General features: G+C 42.2%; 1 protein-coding gene across 7 annotated transcripts in view; it reads left to right on the plus strand.

Annotated features, from left to right (window-relative positions):
• CDK14 (cyclin dependent kinase 14) overlaps window positions 1-21448 on the plus strand; it is a 549017-nt gene that overhangs the window by 255774 nt on the left and 271795 nt on the right. For all 7 annotated transcript variants that reach the window (XM_030550522.1, XM_030550528.1, XM_030550523.1 and 4 more), the window contains one exon: window positions 13415-13509. In XM_030550522.1, coding sequence (XP_030406382.1) covers window positions 13415-13509 — 95 coding nt within the window. The remainder of the gene's footprint in view (window positions 1-13414; window positions 13510-21448) is intronic.

A 21448-nucleotide genomic window follows, 5' to 3' on the forward strand; every position in this document is an offset into this window, starting at 1 on the left:
TCAGTGGTGCCTAAATGGTGGACTTTAGGCACCTGAATACCTTTGAGGGTCTGGGCCGCCTTCTCTTTGTGCCTCTGACCCTCTCTCCATTTGCGTAATTTGATTGCAAATTCTTTGGTGCAGGGACTCTCTGACTATGTAATCGTGCAATGCCTAGACTAACGAGGTCCCCATAATAATTAATCTGTAAAAATATATTTTATCTAATCTGGGATCACAAACCCTAAAATGTCATTGTAATGGAATGATTGTTGAATGGCATCACTGCAAGGGCAGAATAAAGTTTGTTTGAAGGGGAAAAGATTTTAAATATCTGCTTGCAGCAGATGAGGCCTTGGTTATTATATATGGCATGTAATCATTTTATTTAAAAAAAGATATTAGGTGTTACTGGGATATGCGGGCAGATCCATTTGACGTATTTTTGCATGTTGTCTGGATTTGTTTTAATTGTGTTATGGTTCAAATTGATTTTTAATGTGAAGTTATGTTAATATTTTGGTTGGGACCATGGGACTAGACACAGAATTCAGTATTAAGAAAATTAGTTGAAGATGTTGAGAGTTTTTTTACATGTTGGAGTAGGAGTAGGGTGACCAGACAGCAAGTGTGAAAAATCTGGACAGGGTGTGGGAGGTAATAGGACTCTATATAAGAAAAAGATCCAAAAATTGGGACTGTCCCTATAAAATCAGGACATCTGGTCACCCTAAGTAGGAGATAGAAATTACTAGCTTACATGAACTAAATCTCTTCTAAGCCTCACTTAACTTTCTTACTGCCTTGTTATTGTCAGCTGGGGGTGTTAAGACCGTGAAGCGGAGACATTCCTTCAGCTTATCTTTCCTATTCTAGTATCTCCTTATCTTCCTCAGAGAGCCAGCTGCTTTAAAAATAAGCGTAAACATTGTTTTGCCATCTCTTTGCTTGGGGGAAAATTACTGGAAATTTTTTTAGAAGCAAACTGTAAAGTTAAACCAAATCGCCCACAAGGCTTAAACATGTACATGGTCATCTAGGCAGTGATGTGATCTTATAACGCTTTATTGTAGTCTTTAAATAGAACTTTGGGCTTGTCTACATCAGAAAGTTGCAGCGCTGGTGAGGGAGTTACAGCGCTGCAACTTTGAAGGTGTACACATCTGCAGGGCACCACCAGCGCTGCAACTCCCTGTTTGCAGCGCTGGCCGTACTCCCGTTTTGTCTCGGGTGTAGAGGATCCAGCGCTGGTGATCCAGCGCTGGTAATCCAATGTAGACACTTACCAGCGCTTTTCTTGACCTCCGTGGAAGGAGGAAGCCTCTGGTAATCAAGCTGGTCTCCTTTCCCGGTTTGCTCTCTCGTTCCCGGAACCCCGAGCAAGCAGGTCTCCTTCCCTGCGGTTTTGCAGGGTGGTTCGGGGAACGCGAGAGCAAACCGCGGCGAAGCTGGTCTCCTTTCCCGGTTTGCTCTCTCGTTCCCGGAACCCCGAGCAAGCAGGTCTCCTTCCCTGCGGTTTTCAGGGTGGCTCCGGGAACGCGAGAGCAAACCGCGGCGAAGCTGGTCTCCTTTCCCGGTTTGCTCTCTCGTTCCCGGAACCCCGAGCAAGCAGGTCTCCTTCCCTGCGGTTTGCAGGGTGGTTCGGGGAACGCGAGAGCAAACCGCGGCGAAGCTGGTCTCCTTTCCCGGTTTGCTCTCTCGTTCCCGGAACCCCGAGCAAGCAGGTCTCCTTCCCTGCGGTTTGCTGGGTGGCTCCGGGAACGCGAGAGCAAACCGCGGCGAAGCTGGTCTCCTTTCCCGGTTTGCTCTCTCGTTCCCGGAACCCCGAGCAAGCAGGTCTCCTTCCCTGCGGTTTGCAGGGTGGTTCGGGGAACGCGAGAGCAAACCGCGGCGAAGCTGGTCTCCTTTCCCGGTTTGCTCTCTCGTTCCCGGAACCCCGAGCAAGCAGGTCTCCTTCCCTGCGGTTTGCTGGGTGGCTCAGGGAACGCGAGAGCAAACCGCGGCGAAGCTGGTCTCCTTTCCCGGTTTGCTCTCTCGTTCCCAGAACCCCGAGCAAGCAGGTCTCCTTCCCTGCGGTTTGCAGGGTAGTTCGGGGAACGCGAGAGCAAACCGCGGCGAAGCTGGTCTCCTTTCCCGGTTTGCTCTCTCGTTCCCGGAACCCCGAGCAAGCAGGTCTCCTTCCCTGCGGTTTGCTGGGTGGCTCCGGGAACGCGAGAGCAAACCGCGGCGAAGCTGGTCTCCTTTCCCGGTTTGCTCTCTCGTTCCCGGAACCCCGAGCAAGCAGGTCTCCTTCCCTGCGGTTTGCTGGGTGGCTCCGGGAACGCGAGAGCAAACCGCAGCGAAGCTGGTCTCCTTTCCTGGTTTGCTCTCGCGTTCCCGGAACCCCCCTTGAAGCCGCCCAACAGCGCTGCAGTGTGGCCACATCTAACACCACTTGCAGCGCTGGTTGCTGTAAGTGTGGCCACTCTGCAGCGCTGGCCCTATACAGCTGTACTAATACAGCTGTAACAACCAGCGCTGCAAAATTTTAGATGTAGACATGGCCTTTGAAATCTTGTAGCAATGCATATTTTGTTGGTTAGAAGTTTCTGCAGTGTTAGTGAAAGGTGATATACAATGCATATTGCATGTTTCATATCTATTGTCTTTTCTCTTCTTTCCGCTTACATGTAATTTCTACTAATGCTGATGATAGATGGTGTGAACTGCTATGATTAATGACAAACAAATGACAGGATGAGGACCCAGACATGACCCAGAGATCACACACAGTGTCAGAGTGAGCAAAAAGGCTGCTGGATGGCATGTCTGTCCCCCAGGTGTTATGACAGATGAGCCTGACTACTGATGGAATGGTTTCCTTTTATGTTAAAGGAATACTTGTGATATATTGAGATAATAGGATTTGTGAGGAAGGAGGAGAATACTGGCAGAAAGGTGGCAGTAGTTTATGGTGCAGTATCACAAGGGTTTACCATAATAATCTACACCATGTCAAGCATTACAGTGGATCGTAATTAGAGGTTATTCACAACACAAATATATATTACTAAATTGTAGCGTGTGTTAAACACAAACAACCCTAAATTAATGCAGCATTCAGACTGCACCATTTAAATGTTGAAATCACAAGATGCAGAAGTTAAGGTATGTACAGACACTTTGCCTTGCAGTGGAATATTTCTGTTTTCCTAGTTAGAACATATCTTGATAAAACATATCAAGAATTGCGGGAGAGAGACCTCAGAGCTGTCTCCTTGGCTGGTGATGCAGTTCTTGTTTCTGTAAGTCACTTCTCTGCCCTGTGACTAGCAGCTAGCTTTGTGCTACCACTCCTCCGCTCTTCAGCCAACCTGTCTGATTTCTGTTAAACCTCTTTTTTCATGGGGGTGGGGATAGAACAGAACTCAGTACAATTTTAAATCAGTTTTATAATGGCATTTTCAATATTGTTTCTTATCCCATTCCTTATATAGCCTAATGTTTTGTTTGTTTTTTTGTTGTTGTTGCACATAGAGCAGATGTTTACATCAGGGTGTCTACAGTGACCAATGGGGCTTTCTTGAGTAGATACAGTTAATTTTGAACTCAGTATGAGTAGCTGAAATGATCACTTCCGATGTGCATCACCTTGCACCTGCAATGTTGCATTTCACCTGCGGCGGTGCTGCCCATTCATCATAGTTTGGTTAGGTCCCTTTGGAGTTCCTTACACTCTTCTGTAATGTTGGCTAATTTAAATAATTTTTTATTGGCTGCAAATTTGTCACCCTGCCTACTTACCTGACCTTATCTCTTATTGCATGATCAGAGTGCCCAATTTTCTGCTTGTATCACCGCCATCTCTGTGTTTTCTTCCATGCCATTTCCTGCGCCTGGAACACGCTTACCCAGCTGGTCTACAAGGCCATTGCTTTTTCCTCAGCCAAATGCTCCCAGAATACAGTGACATGTGCAAGATGATAGTTAGGGCCCTACCAAATTTATGGTCCATTCTGGTCAATTTTATGGTCTTTGGATTTTAAAAATCATAAATTTTATTATTCCAGCTATTTAAATCTGAAATTTCATGGCATTGTAACTGTAGGGGTCCTGGCCCAAAAAGGAGTTGTGGGGCGGGGGATTGCACAGTTATTGCAGGAACGGTTGTGGTAGTGCTACCCTTACTTCTGCACTGTTGTTGGTGGCAGTGCTGCCTTTAGAGCTGGGCAGCTGGAGAGTAGCAGTTGCTGGCTGGCATTCCAGCTCTGAAGGCAGAGCTGCCGTCAGCAGCAGCGCAGAAGTAAGAGTGGCATGGTATAGTATTGCCACCCGTACTTCTGCACTGTTGTCTGCAGAGCTGGACTCTCAGTCAGCAGCTGCCACTCTCCAGCCATCCAGCTCTGAAGGCAGCAGCGCAGAAGTACGAGTGGCATGGTATGGTATTGCCACCCTTACTTCTGCATTGCTTCTGGTGGGGCACTTCCTTCAGAGATGGGCATCCAGCCAACAGTCACCACTCTCTAGCCGCCCAGCTCTGAAATCAACAGCACAGAAGTAAGGATGGCATGGAATGGTATTGCCACCCTTACTTCTGCACAGCTGCTGGTGGGGTGCTGCCTTTGGAGTTGGGCGCCCAGCCAACAGCTGCTCCTCTCTGGCTGTCCAGCTCTGAAGTCAGCACAGAAGTAAGGGTGGCAATGCTGCGATTCCCCTAAAGTAACCTTGCGACCGCCCCACATCTCCCTTTTAGGTCAGGATCCCCAGTTTGAGAAGCGCTGTTCTCCCCCCCACCCCGCCCCCATGAATTCTGTATAGTATAGGTTAAAAGCACACAAAAGACCAGATTTCATGGGGGTGGGGAGAGACCAGATTTCTCGGTTTGTGATGTGTTTTTCAAGGCCGTGAATTTGGTAGGGTACAGGCAATAGCTAATTACATTCTCTATTTACTGAACTAATCTAGAAAAGGAAAACTTTCCTTCCATGTGCCTTTATGCCAAGGGCAATAACCTTCACTGAGTAACTTTTTAATCTTGTTGATGTCCCTGCTAGACTTCCCGCAGCTCTTCCCTACTTACTTATTTGCCTTATGCCTCATGGCTGAAATTAGTTTGTAAGTTCCTTGAGAAAGGGATCTTGCCGTTTTGATTTGAAGCACCTAGCACAGTTGGGTGATGGAAAAAAATATAAGCATGTCTTCTCATTAGCTGGACAAAAATTGTTTATGGAGCTTGAGATTTTCTGGTTTACCTTTTTTTCCCCCAGTGACAGTAGCAAATGTTCTACACCAAGGTTCTAGTGCTTTGAAAGTTAATTGCTGATTATTTAAAACTCCACCTATCTTAAAGCTATTTGTTAGTAAATATATTATTCATGCTGTAACTATATTTCATTTAGAACACCAACAAATCCTGATCTTTTCATATTCCTAGTTCATATTATACTTCTTTCAATAGCAAACTAAAACATTTGTCTAATTTTCACAATATAACTTTTCAAAAATTTTAATGTTAGTAAATATTATTGATGGAATTATTTTCTGGTTTGTTTTTCATCACCACTACCTTTCTCTGACCTCCAGATCATTCCACAGGAGACAAAATGATGTCACGTGAGTTGCAGCATTGTTGTTCAGCTGTTAGCAAAAAGGCATATTGGACCTCACCCACACATAAAAATGAAATTGACATGATCCTTGAAAGGTTTCTGTTTCACTCCCTTCTGAAAAAATAGCAAAATGTATGCCACAAGCCTTTTTTCCTGCAGCCTGAAGTACACGCTGACACAAATAATATCACAGTGCCTTTCATGCAGTACTTTTGTTTGCGGCGATGCCTCAGTAAGAAATATAACAAAGTAATTTTTTTTAGAAAAATGTATCTTTAGATATAATTGTTAATTTGTAAGTAGGACAGTGAAATATGCTTGTAGTTAACTGGGTTATTGTGAATCTCTGTTGTGCCCATTCCTTTCCTGCCAAGACTGCCCTAGATAGCTACAGCAAATACCAAAATGTACTTATCTACAAAAAGAAATCCATTAGAGAGAGAGAGAGAAGCTAAGTGATCTCTTGTCACAGTTTGACACATCGGGGCAAAATCCTGATCCCACTGAATTTGATAACAAAATTCCCTTTGACTTCAGTGGAGCCAGATTTTTCTACAAGTGTTTAACCCCATTACTACTTTACTTTGTTCTGTCTGTGTGTGTGTATACAATACGTACATTACCCACATACATATACACACGTATAGATATCTTACACAAAAACTACATTAAAAAACATTAGTAAGGTTGCAAAGTTAAGGACTCAGAAGTTTAAATGACAGAATTAAGTTGATCTGTGCAACTCCTTCTCCATACGTTACCCCTCTCTCCTGACATCTGGCTCTTGTCTCTTCTGCATTTGAATCAGGCAGCTTCCTCCTCCATGAGTCCTGGGCTCAGGATGGAGATCACTGACCTTCCAGGAAGGACAGGTGTCTGGATGAGGCATAGCAGGCAGCTGCTCAGAGTTGCAATTGCAGGGGAAAGCCCTGCTCTGCCCTGTGCTGGAGCATGTCCATTGCAGATGGAATCTTTGGGGAATTTAGATGCTAAAATCTAAGAACTCTTTACTGAACATGTACAAACTGCGGTTTTTCAAAGGCTTTCAACTTGGCCAACTTTGGGTAGATTTTCATGGGGTGCCAAAAGGTACAACCATGACACAAAGGCAAAATTTTGACTTTCCGCTCCAAATCATGGTGGTCCTAATGGCATTCAAAGGAAAAGTCACCAGAATTTTGTAACATGGGCAAAACAATGTATTTTTCCCTAGCATCATTCTTGGAAATTGCTGAATGGTTTTGGCTGAAATTTTTCCAAAAAAATTCCACCAGGAGGCAGACACCCAGCATGGACAACTTCAGCGAAAACAGTTAGTTTGATAAAGTTATTAAACAACTGACAACAGGGTTTTATAAAGGTAAGGCTTGAAATATCTTAAATGGTGCTACCAGCTCCACCTATAATATAAACACACACAGAGCACTGAAAAGTACTAAAGGTGCTAAACACCTGACATGTGAAAGTATGACAAGAAATGACAGTTGTTTACTGTATGCAGTGGAATATTTATACTTTACATCACTGACTGCTTCTTAAATGCTGAAGTAGAATATGGAGACAAGCTCTGACTGGTTATGACTAGATAGAGCAGGCACGTAAGATCTTCCTGTTGCATTTTGACTCTTTAATATGTGAATGACACTTCATTCTTTTTTTAACTTTCAGTCTGTACCTGCAGACAATCTGAAAGGACCGTAAATACCATACATTATTAACACAGCTATATAAAAATCCAGCTAATGGCTGAATGTAACTAATTCCAGTTAACATATCAACTATTTTCCATTTTTCTTGTAATAAGTGCTTTATACACATTAACCGAGTAATGTTGTCAACACATTATCCCAATGTTACAGATGGATAAACTGAGGCACAGATGTGCTATGATCTTGGGCATGTCATAACCTAACAGTGGTAAAGCCAGGAGTAAAACCCAAGATTCCTGACTTCTATTCTTTCTTTCCTATAATATATAGTGCATGTTTTAAGAATATACTGCATTACCAAGTGGCCTCAACACATAGGGACTTCACACAAATGTGCATGGTAAAATATTAAACCACATCTTCATTAAGCAGATTGAGTCTAAACATAACCATGCGGTTAATCACATCTAATGTGATTCTATTTTCCTTCAGCAAAATGACTTATTGTACCCACCAATGAAGCACCAGCAAATACATTTTTCAAAGGATAGTCTGGCCTTCTACTATCTTGTTACTCCTCTCTGACTCTTTACAAGAAGATTTAAGATGAGGGCCACTTTAACTTGGAAGAGAGAGTCACAAGGATGAAATGTCTGTGAACAGACCAACCCTAACATTTCCTAGCAGGAAGTTTCCCCACTACTACTTCTCCTTGAAATTAAAATGATCTATGGGTCAACAAAGATGTGTGTTGGTTTTGAAGAACTTTGTTATGTGGGTTTTTTGTTTTCCAGACCAAACCCATTGTGGGTTCCAGTCTACTCAATCCACCTGAGTTTGGCGTGGGGGTGGAGTTTCAGGGAAAAGTTTTTGGTTTTGGCCCATCATTGGTAAAAACACAGTTTCAAGTTCAGATGAAGCTACCTTGGCTTAAGGCTTCATTCACTAAATGCTTACATGTCTTTCCATCTTAGTTAAGGTAGTATGATATATGCATAAAGTAACACACACACACACACAATTGTTTGTCAAAGCTCTCAAAACACGATTGCCCATGATCTCCATTACCCATTTTTCATTAGAGGCATAAAATGTACAAGGAACCCGAATCCAACATAGAGATTTCTAGTTTGTGTACTGTAAGTGTGCAAATGTAGAGACTTTAGCCCTTTTTCTGAGTGGTGCTTAGTACCAGTGGCTCACACATGAGCATTATTGAACTCATTGTAGATTACAGAAAGTAGTAGTTTGTGGTAATTTTAACTACTGCTCTATCTCACTGCCTGACTCCCAAGTGAGTCTTTTAATTTTAGGAATTTATCCTGTCTGAGAATAAATAAAAACATTTATTAGAGAACAAGCACCTATGCATCCAAACAAATGTAGTAATATTTAGCTCTGATTTTTTAAAAGACTCATGTGCTAGCATGCCTGCTGAAGACTCATTGGGGATATGAATTTAAAATGCTGCCATCTGTTTGCCTTACATTTGATGTGAGGATAAAAAGTATCAAAGTAATATTACGTCATTAGTTTTTCAGAATAAATGCAAAGTATACTGTACATATTGGTATATTCTCTGCTGCTGTTGTGGTTTCTTGAAGTGCTGTCTCAACAATATTTTAATCTTCTTTCCCAAAAAACACGTTTGATGTAACACTGGTAGGTGATAATGACTGGATTTGGTTGACAATTTGTAGGAGAATATTTTGTTCTAGCTGTAACAGCAGGAGCAGCAGCACCTGACTCCTTGTTGAGCTCCAACAGCAACTGTATTGGTAGCTTCAAAATTGAATTTGGGTCTGTCACACAGACCTATACTGTTTCATTCTCTAGTCTTCCTGCCTTTAGATGCTACTTGTTTGGTCACATCTTTGAATTCAGTGGAGTTTTTGCAATTCTATCCACTTCTGAACAAGAACTTACACAAAACACCTTGTGAGATTCCAACAGCACTTATTTGTGACCATTTGTTTTGAAAGGAGATGTTTCTAAATGTCTTCGTTCTCTAGATTATGCATGACACTTAAAAAACAAGGATTTTTTTTTTGGAGGGCGATAGAAGAAGGGGGAAATGTAATCCACTTATTAAATCACACACGTTTAGCCTATGGGTCAAGAAATGTTTTGTGTTGTCTCTTGGTATAGTTTTCAGAAACAATAGGCAGAATTTGGCTCCCATATTGCTTCCATCAGTTACACTAATGTGAATGCAGAGCAACTCCATTGATTGCATCTGTTACCCTGGATTTACATCAGTGTAACTGATGGCAGAACTGATTTTTGGTTTCCACAATATAAAAGCATTACATATGTAATGACAATTCAGAAGGATTTTTCTTTCCATGTATATTAAACTGCTCTATTATTTACTTCTTTCTGTGGGACTAATAGGGGAGGCAAAGAACTCATAGCGGCCATTTTGTAATTCTTGTGGCCTGTGGTAGATATTGAAGATCCATAAAAAAACAGTCAGATAAGGGAGAGAATTAGCTATTACAGATGATAAATGAGACGCAGGAGTAAGGGGGTATGTGTAGGAGGAGAGACAGTACAAAAACCTGAGTGTGTGTTGCTTGCAATGTACTGTTTAAGCTTTAATGACCCATTTAGAGGTTTTAACAATGAAGTAATAGCCATCTAGAGGAGGTAGTCTGAACAGTGAAGACTGAGAGAGGTCATAAATACTATTTCAGCATGTAGCTCTACTAAGCTTGTGTCAGGATATTTTTAATGCGTCCCTCTGTATGGGAGAGAGTGGGATGGTGAGTTGAAAAGGGGTGATGGCTTTATGTAGTATCACGTTCTGTCTGCTGTTCACTTCTTTCTACTTAAAAAAAAAAAGTGTGTGTATTTATTTAGTTGAACTTGAACACAATTATAGTCCTCCGTAAGGTTATAAACTGAGAGAATTATTGAAATTGTGTTATAATCTTCCTTGCTTCCTTTACACTTTCCAAAATAGCCTGTTCCACTTACCCTGGTTCTTTGTTGAATGATAGCCGTTACTAAAGATAAACTGGTTAATGGAGTTTCTTACTACCTGTTTACCTCCTCTGAGCTCCACGTCAGCTCCTCTCTTTTTGATACATTCCACCTCTGTGTTTGTTTCTTGATAGCAGGGTCAGTCAGGACTCCTCTCTAAGAAAAATTCCAATTTGGTTTTGGCTCCCAAAGGCCAAAAATTTCTCTCTCCAGGCACTGTAGATATTCTAGTGATACTCCAGTAAAAGCATAATGAATGTTTAAGAATTAGCTAATGTCCGGAGGGATAAAGAAATGCTAGAGTTTTAAAAATAATATTCCTATATTAGTGTTATCAGCTGTTTACTGATCAGGTGACTGCCTGAAGTGTTTATCTCCTTTAGGTGATCGTTAGCTTACTGTCATAAGGTGGCCCTGCCTAGAGCACCCTCCTGTGACAGGCTATGGCATGAGAGGTGTGCCTACCTCAATTTCCCTTTGAGAGGTTAATTTATTATAAAAGTCCCACAAACAAGTCCCATAACCATAATCCAGAAACTGAATCAGGTAGAGCACCTGTGCTCCTCACCACATTCTGGTTATAAACTGTAGTGCAGCCTCTGCGTCCCTCACCATGCTCTGGCTCTGAGAGCCAGTAGGCATCTCCCACTGCTGCTCTCAGCCTTCAGTCCTCACCAGCCTTCTCTGGCCATGGCTCTGTGGCACTGGAAGGATAGCAGGCCAGCCCATCAATTGGCTTCCTGATAATTCCATCCTCTTTCCAGGAATGGTCTGCAAATAGCTTTCTGCAGGTTTTCTTGGAGAGTTCCTCCAGGCTCTTGACTCTGGCAGTCTTAACTCATCAGTTCTCTTCTCTCACTGGATCTCCCCTTCCCTCTGATTGTCCTTCATCTTTTATAGACCCAGGTGCTGCCCCTGCCCTTTTAATTGGCCAAAATAGGAGTACCTGTTGTGGAACAAGGGTGTTGGACCTACTTAATTTACTGGGACCAGCCACCTTGTGACACACACCAATATCAGCTTTAATTTGGCCTTTGGTACTGAAATTGTGAGATTGAACATTCCTGATATCAAGCAGTAGTAAAAGCTACAGGAATAGCGGGGGACTAAGGGGGAGGAAATCTCAGCCAAGATCCTTTGTGGCATTCCCTCAACAGTTCTTTCAGGAGAAGGGGTTTGCCTCACCTTTGGCCAATGAGCCTGGGATCCAGCCTTCAAGTTCCACAAATCCTGTAGAAGTCACCTGAGGCCAAAGTCATCTATGTGGAACACTGGCTCTAGATCCCTGGTGTGTCCCTGTCCCATCATCCTCCACTTCCTCACAGCATAGCTCCAGTAGGGAGGTGCTAGCCGGGACTGCCAAACAAGAATCCTTAAATGGAGTGGGGGCCAGTTGCACATTGCAATGGAGTTATTGCCCAGGGCTGTGTTACGTTTTCAGGGTAATCCCTAGAGGACCAGTTTGGGAGACAATGAGTGCCTGCCACCACTTAAAGCAGGGCTGTCCATTCCTGATCTCCTGGATGAGTCCCAACCCTTCAGAGTACACTCTATTCTGTTCCATGGAAGTGTCTGAGCCTCTTCTGTGCATGGGAAAGAGGGATGCCTGCATGCAGATGACGTTGGCACAATCTGGTGCTTCATTATTTTCCAAAACAACAGGGAAGAGAGGAAGAGGAAAAATTAGTCACGGTAAATGACTACCGAGACATACCATATATTTCTGTGTATAATATACTCCATGATGATAACTGGTATTAATCCTTCTCAGATGTATGCATGATGAGGCACCAATGACATGCTAACATTGGTAACAACACATGGCTTGTCATATCATATTGCTTAACTATGGCATATTTTGTGGAACATTAAATATGCATGTTAATTATTCATTGCGAAGCAAGCATTAAATATGCATTGCAGTGCAGAAGAAATTTTTTGGGGGAGAATCTTCTGCAGATTCAATAGATAAAGATTTCTGTCACTATTCTAAAACCCTTATGTTAATAAGAAATATGATTTGATAACATTTATAAAAAGATATGAAAACACTGCTTAACTTATTTTTCTGTTGTCACTGACTAATACAAATAGTTAATTCCTGCAAATCTGAATGTGTATGGGGGGAAGTTATCAAAGTGCTATGTACAGAATATGTGATTGCCGTTGGTTAGAGAGCTCCTTTTGTGTGTTGCCTATGAAAGGGAAATGTCATTTTGAAAAATATTCAGATCTTATCCGAGATAAATCTTATGTGAGATACAAAAAGATTTTAGATTATAAATTCAACATACACATTTGATAGGCTAGAAGGTAATGGTTTGATGCACTAAGTAGAGAAAACTCAAATAAAACTCCTGTTATTTCTGCCTCAGAGCAGAATTTGATTGGCAAAATGGAGAAGACAACATTGAGAGAAGAATGGCTTTATCCTCATTAGTGCTGTAAGAATAAATGATTTTTCATTTCACTGGCTGTACTGAAAAACTGGGATAGGGAAGGTCATTTTGGGTAGACCCAAGACAAAAAGAAATCATATTTTTCAGCAAACCAAAACGTAAAAACAAAACAGAACACTTTGGGCTGAACAAAACATTTTGCTTTGTTATGAACATTTTTTGTTAATAAAATAGAAATAAATTTCAAAACAAAGTCGTTCAAACTGAAAAATTTAAACCTAAAAAATGCAGGTTTGGGTCAACTAAGAAATTTCACAAATTTGTGTCAAATTTCCTGAATTGTTTTCATATGTATGTGTGTATATATGTGTGTGTGTGTGTATATATAAAATATATATAAAACTTTAAAAAAAAACTAGAAAAAACCAAACATTTCACTTAAACATTTTTAAAGTGAACCATTTTGTTTTTGTCCAGATTTATTTTTAGTTTTTTTTTTACCAAAACAATTCAGTGAATTTGACACAAATTTGTGAAATATTTTGGTTGATTCAAATCTGTAATTTCTGAGTGAAAGTTTTGCCCCAAAATTCTGCCTAACCCTAATCTTGAGACATGCGGAAGGATGAAATTGAGAGCATTATAGCACCTCTCAGGACCAAGCCATTGATGGCCGGCCAGCGAATGAAATCTGTAGAGTGACTGATTACCATTCTAATCATTTTAAAAAGAAATGAGCTAATCCTTCACTATAAAATATTTATTTCTTGTGGAAGTAACATGTTCTTTATAATGTGTACATCTTGCTTTACAGCTTCTCTTTTGAAAGGACTGAAACATGCTAACATTGTGCTGCTTCATGACATCATTCACACCAAGGAGACATTGACACTTGTGTTTGAATATGTGGTAAGTAAAATTAATTTAATGTGCTAGGTAAGCTCGAAAGAACTTAATTTTTGTTGGTAAATGTTGATTTTACCCTACATGCACAAAGCGACAAAAGTGATTCCATCTATGATTATTGAAATTTACAGATAGGCAACATAAGAAAAATGCTGCTTAAGAATTTCAGAGTTTGTTTGAAGGATATTTACTTTGTATATTTTGACATGGGATTTTGACAATTTGTGTTTGTTTTGAATCTCAGTATCTGCTGTCGAGAAATAATTGTCTGATCTCCCTCTTACAGCCAGTCACTGTGAAAATTTAAATTGATCAGAAGAAAAAAAAATTACTTAAAAGAAATGTTATCTGTTGAAATGACGAAAAAAAATAAAAATTGAATTTTGCCAAGCCTAGTTTTAGAGAATGATCCAAAGCCCATTGAAGTAAATGGAAAAACTCTCATTAACTTCAGTGGGATTTGGAACAGGCACGTAATAACCCATTGCTCTCTCCGTAAGAGAGAATATTATAAAAGGAGCTGTTTTGTAATGGAATATCTTGAAACTGTGTCTGAGGTGGTTAAGTGGCTGTAAGAACACTTCAGGTCATTGTAATGTTAAACTGACTTTTCAGCTGGTTTATTTAACATGTGTCCTGGGTCTGGCCTATTTGTGAGAACATTTTCTTTAGTGTCAGGATAGATGGTAATTAAAAAATGGTTAAGGAGAGCAAATAGGATTAAAATGCTCCACAGGTAATATCTACATCAAATGAATGTGACAAGTGAAAATGACTTTTGTTGTGACTAGCAAGTCCATGGTTTCTGAAAGGACCTTCATTAGTAAACAGTGTCAGTGAGGAAAGTCTGATGCATACAATTTAGGCTTCATAGATTTATTTTCCCCCCGACTGATGTTTCAGCTATTAATTAAAACTTCAATTTGCATAGTACACAGTGTAACAATCTAATTGTGTTCAGAGTATTACTTTCCCAAATCTTGGGCTTGAACTCCTAATTAATCTTTCTACATTTTCCTTAGACAGACATATGGTACTGGGTAGAACTACTTCAGCATTTAGCTGTGGAATCATGCAATGTACCATCATAATTAACCTCCCAATTTTCACAGATGGATCTAAGAACATGTAATTTATGTGAAACAAATGAGTGTAGAGGAGATTTGACTTTAATAGACTATCTGTCATTGTACTCAATAAGGCTCTGCATTTTATGCATTACTAGTTTGGTTTTTTAAACTTTGACTGATTTTACCATAAAATTAATATGGACTGGATTAATATTTAGGACAGCATAGTAGTTTTCCCCCTCTTCTTAGTAGCCTCATTTAATTTTTACAAGATGAAGTACACTGTTTATCATCTGGAGAAGACATTCACCTCATTTGTTTGCATATAAATGATATATTTTAATAATGTGGTTTTTTGGCTACAGAAGACTAGTGCAGAGCAGCTGCATACATCACTGTTTCGCTACATCAAGTGTGGAGACATCAACACAAATCTGATTGCTTTTGTTTAATCAATTATTCCAGTGTGCCTAACTTATAAACTGAATCAGCATTAAAAAAGTCTTGACATCTAATATTATGTAACAGTGGAAATATATTTGTATAATTTTACGTGAATACAGTTTTGCAGTCTTATGTCAACTACTGTTTAGATCTATTGAGTAGTGCTGGCTGAGAAATGAAAAATGTTTTCCATGAGAAATTTCATGGAATTTGTTGCCTTTTTTGTCTATTTCAAACATCTTGCTTTTCCCAACCATCTCTAATATTTACACCTTCCCCATATTGAGTTAAAAATGCTTAGGCCCTTATCCTGCAAAAAAATTTATGACACACTTGCTTAATTTCGTGCCTGCGAGCAGTCCCATTGAACTCATAAATGATTTCTGAACTGGGGCCTTAAGCACTATGAGGTGCTGAGTACTTTCAACTCCCATTAACTCATTAGAAGTTGAGGGTGCTCAGGACCTTGCAAGACTGAGGCCATTTCAGTTTCCAAGTTATAATACTCAAAAGTAATTGATAATGATATGAGGAAATAACTTCAGTAACTATTATGAGTCCTTTTGCAGCAGTGAAATTCAACAATATTTGGGGTACCATATGGTGCAGGAACTCCCCCAAACAGAGGGTGGCATGCAGGAAGAGAGACCAAGAAGGACTGACTCTGCCGTTCCCTGGACCCAGAACATGGTGTTGGCAGTCCATCTCCCTTCCCTTGATGACAGTCTTCTCCCATTGCCACTGAATGCAATTAGTCCTGCATCTCAAGCTGTAGGAGTCTGTGCTGCAATTTCAAGGTTCTGACTCTCCTGATGATGCCTGATGGGGGAGCTGTTCCAATCTGCTTTTAATAAGAAAGAGGTTAAGAAATTACCTACAAAAATTTGTTATCTGTTCTATTTAGATTGCAGAGTTTAGCACTGGTAAGTTAGGAAATGTCCATTTTAAGATAACCCATGCAACCATAGTTCTGACTCCTTGTTCATACGCGTTATCTTATAGTCTTCAGTTACATGCTTTTCACAAGACCCCTGCCTCATTCATGTCATGGGATGTCAGAAAGGGGCAGAAATTAAAGTTGCCTGGGTAAACTTTGTTAAATGGGACTTTTTCCTGATTTTTGAGCATTTGACTTTGCAACTAACATTTTTAATGCATTTTATATATATATATATATAAAAAATGCAAGGTAAGAGTCTAAAATGCCCAGCACCCCAACACCTACACCTGAGCTTAACTTGATTCATGTGAATGATCCCACTGAAGGCAATAGGACTACTTATGAGTAAAGTTAAACATGTCCATAAGTATTTGCAGGACTGAGACCTAAAGAACTTACAGGAGATTCATGTTTGCTTTAGTTCCTACCTTTTGCTGATTTTATGATGATATGTTGCTGCTCTAAAAGTGAAATCTTAGAACTATTATTATTATATTCTCACTAATGACAATTTCAAGCTTAATACAGATCTTTTGAGATGGAGTAATTAAATAAGTGAATGGTTGGTGATCTGAAAGAGTGTTCAGCAAATGGAGCCAGGAGGTTATCAGTTTGGTGGTGATTCCATAGATAAGTTAATACTGATGGCATACTTTAGATGATCAGGGCTGTCCAATTTCAGAGCTGACTGTGAAAGAGTAGAATGGAGTTTAGTTTCATGTAGCATCCTTCACACTCAAAGTATTACAAAATGCTTTGCAGTAATGAGTTAGAAACAGATGGTATAGTGACTGGATAGGCAAATGTGACCCCCATTATGTGCTCAGCAATAGCTCAAATTGGAAGTTGCTTTACTGGAATTTTGTCTGTCCACATAGTCACTTGATTGATATTTTTTATATATATATATATATATATATATATATATATATATATATATATATATATATATATATATATATATATATATATAATGTCCCCCCTCTCCCGCCCCCACATTTTTTAACTTCCACTGATGGCCACTAGAATCAGAAAGGAGAGTCCTTGTTTTGACAACTCATCTGACAGAAACTCCTCCTCTGGTACTGCAGTGTCTGCTTTGCATATAAAGCAAAGTCCTGGTGTGATATTTGACCCCACTTCCTTCAGTCCCAGGAGAGATGTACACCATCTGAATGACAGAACTAATGTCAGTCTTGGATAATATATACTGTAGTTTAATAGTAGGGCATAATTCTTTGCATGCTTTGACAATTATTACATCGACTAATTATTCATGAATAATTGAACGTTATTCAAGCTCTGCTGAACACAAGACTAAAGAGAAAAATTAAAATTTATATCTGATTGACTGAAAGGCACCTGCTATTCCCTGAATAGATTGGAATATCTGGACTCCCTGGAACCATTGTTTCAAATCTTGGTAGGATTGACTCAGTCTTTCTTTCTGTGACAGGTAAATTTGGTATTATGTAGTTAGCTGCATTGGGTCTGTTACACAAGTCCCTAAAAATCAAAGTCTGATGCGCTCTGTGTGAATGTTGCAGTTGATGTCAAATTTTTTAAGATTTGGCATTTCTCCTGGGGTCCTTGATTAAATATTTCCCCTTCCTGCAGTGCAGTATGTTGCGTGCTGGGTGGCCCTCCCTCCTCATTAGTTGGTTCGTTTCCCCTGTAGGATAGTATGTATGTTTGCTTCCCAATTTTGTTAGTGTAATTTTGATGAGGCCATTTGTAAATAACATTAGTACAATTTCTCCAAAAATCAAATGAAAATTATTTTGACTCACCTTTAATAGTGGAATTATCTTCTATTTCTGTCTCCATTATTCCTGAAAATGCACTTTGTAGCTCATGAGACTGCAGACAAAAGTCTATTCACCAGCACACTCCAGTAGAGGAGCATGTAAAGGCCCTATTCAGAAGATGGTATGACCTTGTGGGGTGTATCAGCTACAGAAAGGTGAATAAGCCACCTTCACACTGAGCCAACTTTGCCAGAGGAAGTGATGAGGGTTGCGATTGAGAGATGAAGCAGAGCTCCTTGAAGAAGGTTTCACGTCTGTGTTTACTAAACTTGGCGCTAGTTGGAATTATTAGTTCTTCATTTGTCTTTTTAGAAGGAAGACAAATTTATCCATAAACATTAAACTAATTTCAAAAATCTACAGTAAACATTGGTACAAGCTTAGTACAATGAGATCTCTAAATAGTAATGAGATTTGTAGTATGACACATAATTATGCAAATATAGTATCAATAACTGAACTAGTTATTATGTCCTATGCATGGCATATGAAAAATGAATATATGTAGTAATACTTTTCATTATGCTTTTAATATCTATGAACAAGAATTGAAATGAGAACAGATATGTGATAATTGAAAGCATGATTCTTAGTGAGGAATAATTATATTCTTCTTTGAGTGCTTGCTCATATCTATTCCAGTTAGGTATGTGTGCGTGCCACATGCACAGTGGTCGGAAACTTTTCCCTAGCAGATACCTGTCGGGCTGGCTGTGGAGCCCCCTGGAGTGGCACCGGTATGGCACTCTATATACCACCCTGCCGGCCTGACCCCCCCTTCATTTCCTTCTTACCGCCAGTGATGATTGTTGGAACAGTGGTCTCTTGCTTGCAAGTGTCCCACTAATCCCTAGCTCTTCTGCTAATCTTTGTATATAGTTTACTCATTGTTAGTTAATAGTTCTTACGTAGTTGTTAATTGTAATCTCTAGCGGTTGGGGGGGCTTCCCCTCCAACACGCGCCCCCCAGGGCCTCAGGGCATGCCATCTCAGGGCTTCAAACCCTGTAGTTCCTCTGCTAAACCTATGCCCATGGGTGACCCCTACGACTCCTGCCTCCGGTGTCTAGAGAAGCCCATCAATCAGACAAGTGCAAGATCTGCACCAGGAAGGAGAGGGACGTATGCCTAAAGCAACTCCTTATAGAGTCAGCCCTCCGTCCGCAGCAGAACCTGGCCCTGAGTGCCTCAGTGCAGAGTGCTCCTTCCACGGTGCCGAGAAGGGACTTGGCATGCCAACCCAGGAGCTGCCGGTCCCCCGGGCTGCAGAACTTCTCTCCCTGGCACTGCTCTCATTCACCGGCTGCCCGTAAGAAACAGGCCAAGGGGAAGTCCCCCCAGCAGCCTGCCATGGACACTACACTCCTGGTAGGGGATGGTGCAGGGAACAGGCCTATGGCTGACAGACCCTTGGGCCGGGGACAATCATTGCTGGCCCCTGTCTCCCCAGGAAGTCCCACGCTCCTGGACTCACCGTGGCTGCATATTGGGGAGGTCATGATGCCTTCCACTCCGGATACCTTTGAAGCCGATAGGGGGCTCATTGAGATGATGACACCCAAGTCTCTGACTACGAGGCCTCAACTACCTCGAGGCATGGCACTGTCCAAAGGCAAGCTGGCCATGTCCGGCTCATCTGCCCCCAACCAGGATCTCCGTGCCGCTCTGAGTCTTGGTGTCGCACCTATGCCCCGTGCTGGTCTGACTTGCGGCACCGATCCGACTCGTGGCACTGGTCTTGCAGCCCCAATGCTTGGAGCCGCTCCCCCTCAAGGTGGTTGTCAGCGAATAGGTTGTGGTCCCACTCAAGGTCCAGGTCCCACTCTGTGACCTCGCGGCACTGCTCTCAGCACCGGCCTCAGCCTGCTCCTTCAAGGTATTGTTCGATGGACTGGCACTGCTTTATGCAGAAGTACTGCTCTACATCCATAGCACCACTCTACCTTGCAGCACCGCTCCTGCTCCCAGGACTGCTCCTGCTCACAGCACCGCTCCCCACTTCCACACCGTCCTCGATTGCGGCATCGCGGCATCACAGCAGTGCTCCACGTCCCAGCACCGCTCATCACTTCAACAGGGTGCTACATCATGGCACCACTCTACTTTGTGGCACTGCTCCACATCCTACCATCGCTTCCTGCAGTGGCACCCTGTACCGTGGTACCGATCAACGTCAAGACCCCACTACCCTTCATGGCACCCATCCCATCTGTCGGAGGAGGATGCCTCTCTGGTGTGGTCTCACGCTGCTCCACCTTAGCCGTCCTGCTCGAGATCGCCCTCCCTCACATCAGGCAGGGCATCGAGGGTGTCTGAGGCACCCAGATCAGGGCCAGAGAGCCTAAGGCAGAACGCTTCAGCGCCCCAGTGGGAGCACTAGCGGCAATTCTGGACCCCTTGGGCATACCATCAGGCCCTGGGTGCCCCTCCTGGCATCCCTCTGCCTTCCCATTTACGATCTTTCCTCCCAGAGGCAACCCTCAGCCGCCCACCACAGGACCCACCACAGAACCTGGACCCTGTCCCACATCCACCTGTGGAGGCTACACCCGGTGGTCATAAGAACCCAGTCCCTCAGGATCAAGAGGCTGCCACAGAACCAGTCATGCTGGTGACTTCTTCCTCGTCGTCCCCTGACGTGGTGGTGGGCACTTCCACATCTGGACCACCACCCATGGACTACAGGGCCCTGCAGGAACTCCTCCAATGGGTGGCTCTGAATATGAACCTCCAGGTGGAGGAAGTGGTCGAAGAGGACGACCCTATGGTGGACATCCTGGCACCAGAGGGGCCCTCTAGGGTAGCCTTACCCATTATATAGGCAATTCAGTCCAACGTCAAAACTATTTGGCAAATGCCTGCCTCCATTCCCCCTATGGCCAAAGGGGCTGAGCGTAAATAATTTGTTCCCACTAAGAGAGATGAGTATCTCTTCACTCACTCTCCTCCATGCTCTCTTGTGGTGGAGGCGGTGAATGAAAAGGAGAGGCAGGGTCAGCAAGCCCTCACACCCAAATCAAGAGATGCTAAATGGCTTGATTTGTTTGGAAGGAAAGTTTATTCCATGGTGGGTCTCTCTCTCAGGATCGCTAATCAACTTGTGATCCTGAGCAGCTACAACTATAACTCATGGTCCTCAATCTTAAAATTTAAAGAGCTTCTCCCTTCTTAGTCACGAGCAGAGTTGGGGGCCATTGCTGAAGAGGACAGAGCTGTTGCCTTGACTTCCCTCCAAGGCTCCCTGGATGCCGCGGACTTGGCGGCGCGTACTCTGGTGTCTGGGATTCCAATGAGGTGCAATGCCTGGCTCCAATCCTATGGTCTTCCCCCAGAGGTTCAGTAGACAATACAGGAGCTTCCCTTTGGCAAGGATCTATTTGCTGAACAAATGAATTCCAGACTGCATAACCGAAAGGACTCCCAGAACACTATTATGTCCCTTGGCATGAACTCTCCAGCCACCTAAAGGAAGCCCTTTAAACTGCAAACCACCCAGCAGTGGTCTTTCTCCCCTAGGCCCAGACAGGACTTCTCCCATAGGAGAAACAGATATAGTTGTCGCAAGCTGTCGTGCCCTCCCTCTGGGTAGGGCCAGGGCAACCCAAACCTCCTCCAGGCCCTAAGCGCCCCTTTTGAAGGTGTGCACGTGGATGGATTACCAGTCCACAACCTGGCTATTCA

Source organism: Gopherus evgoodei, chromosome 2 (assembly GCF_007399415.2).
Source record: "Gopherus evgoodei ecotype Sinaloan lineage chromosome 2, rGopEvg1_v1.p, whole genome shotgun sequence".
NCBI classification, from domain to species: domain Eukaryota; kingdom Metazoa; phylum Chordata; order Testudines; family Testudinidae; genus Gopherus; species Gopherus evgoodei.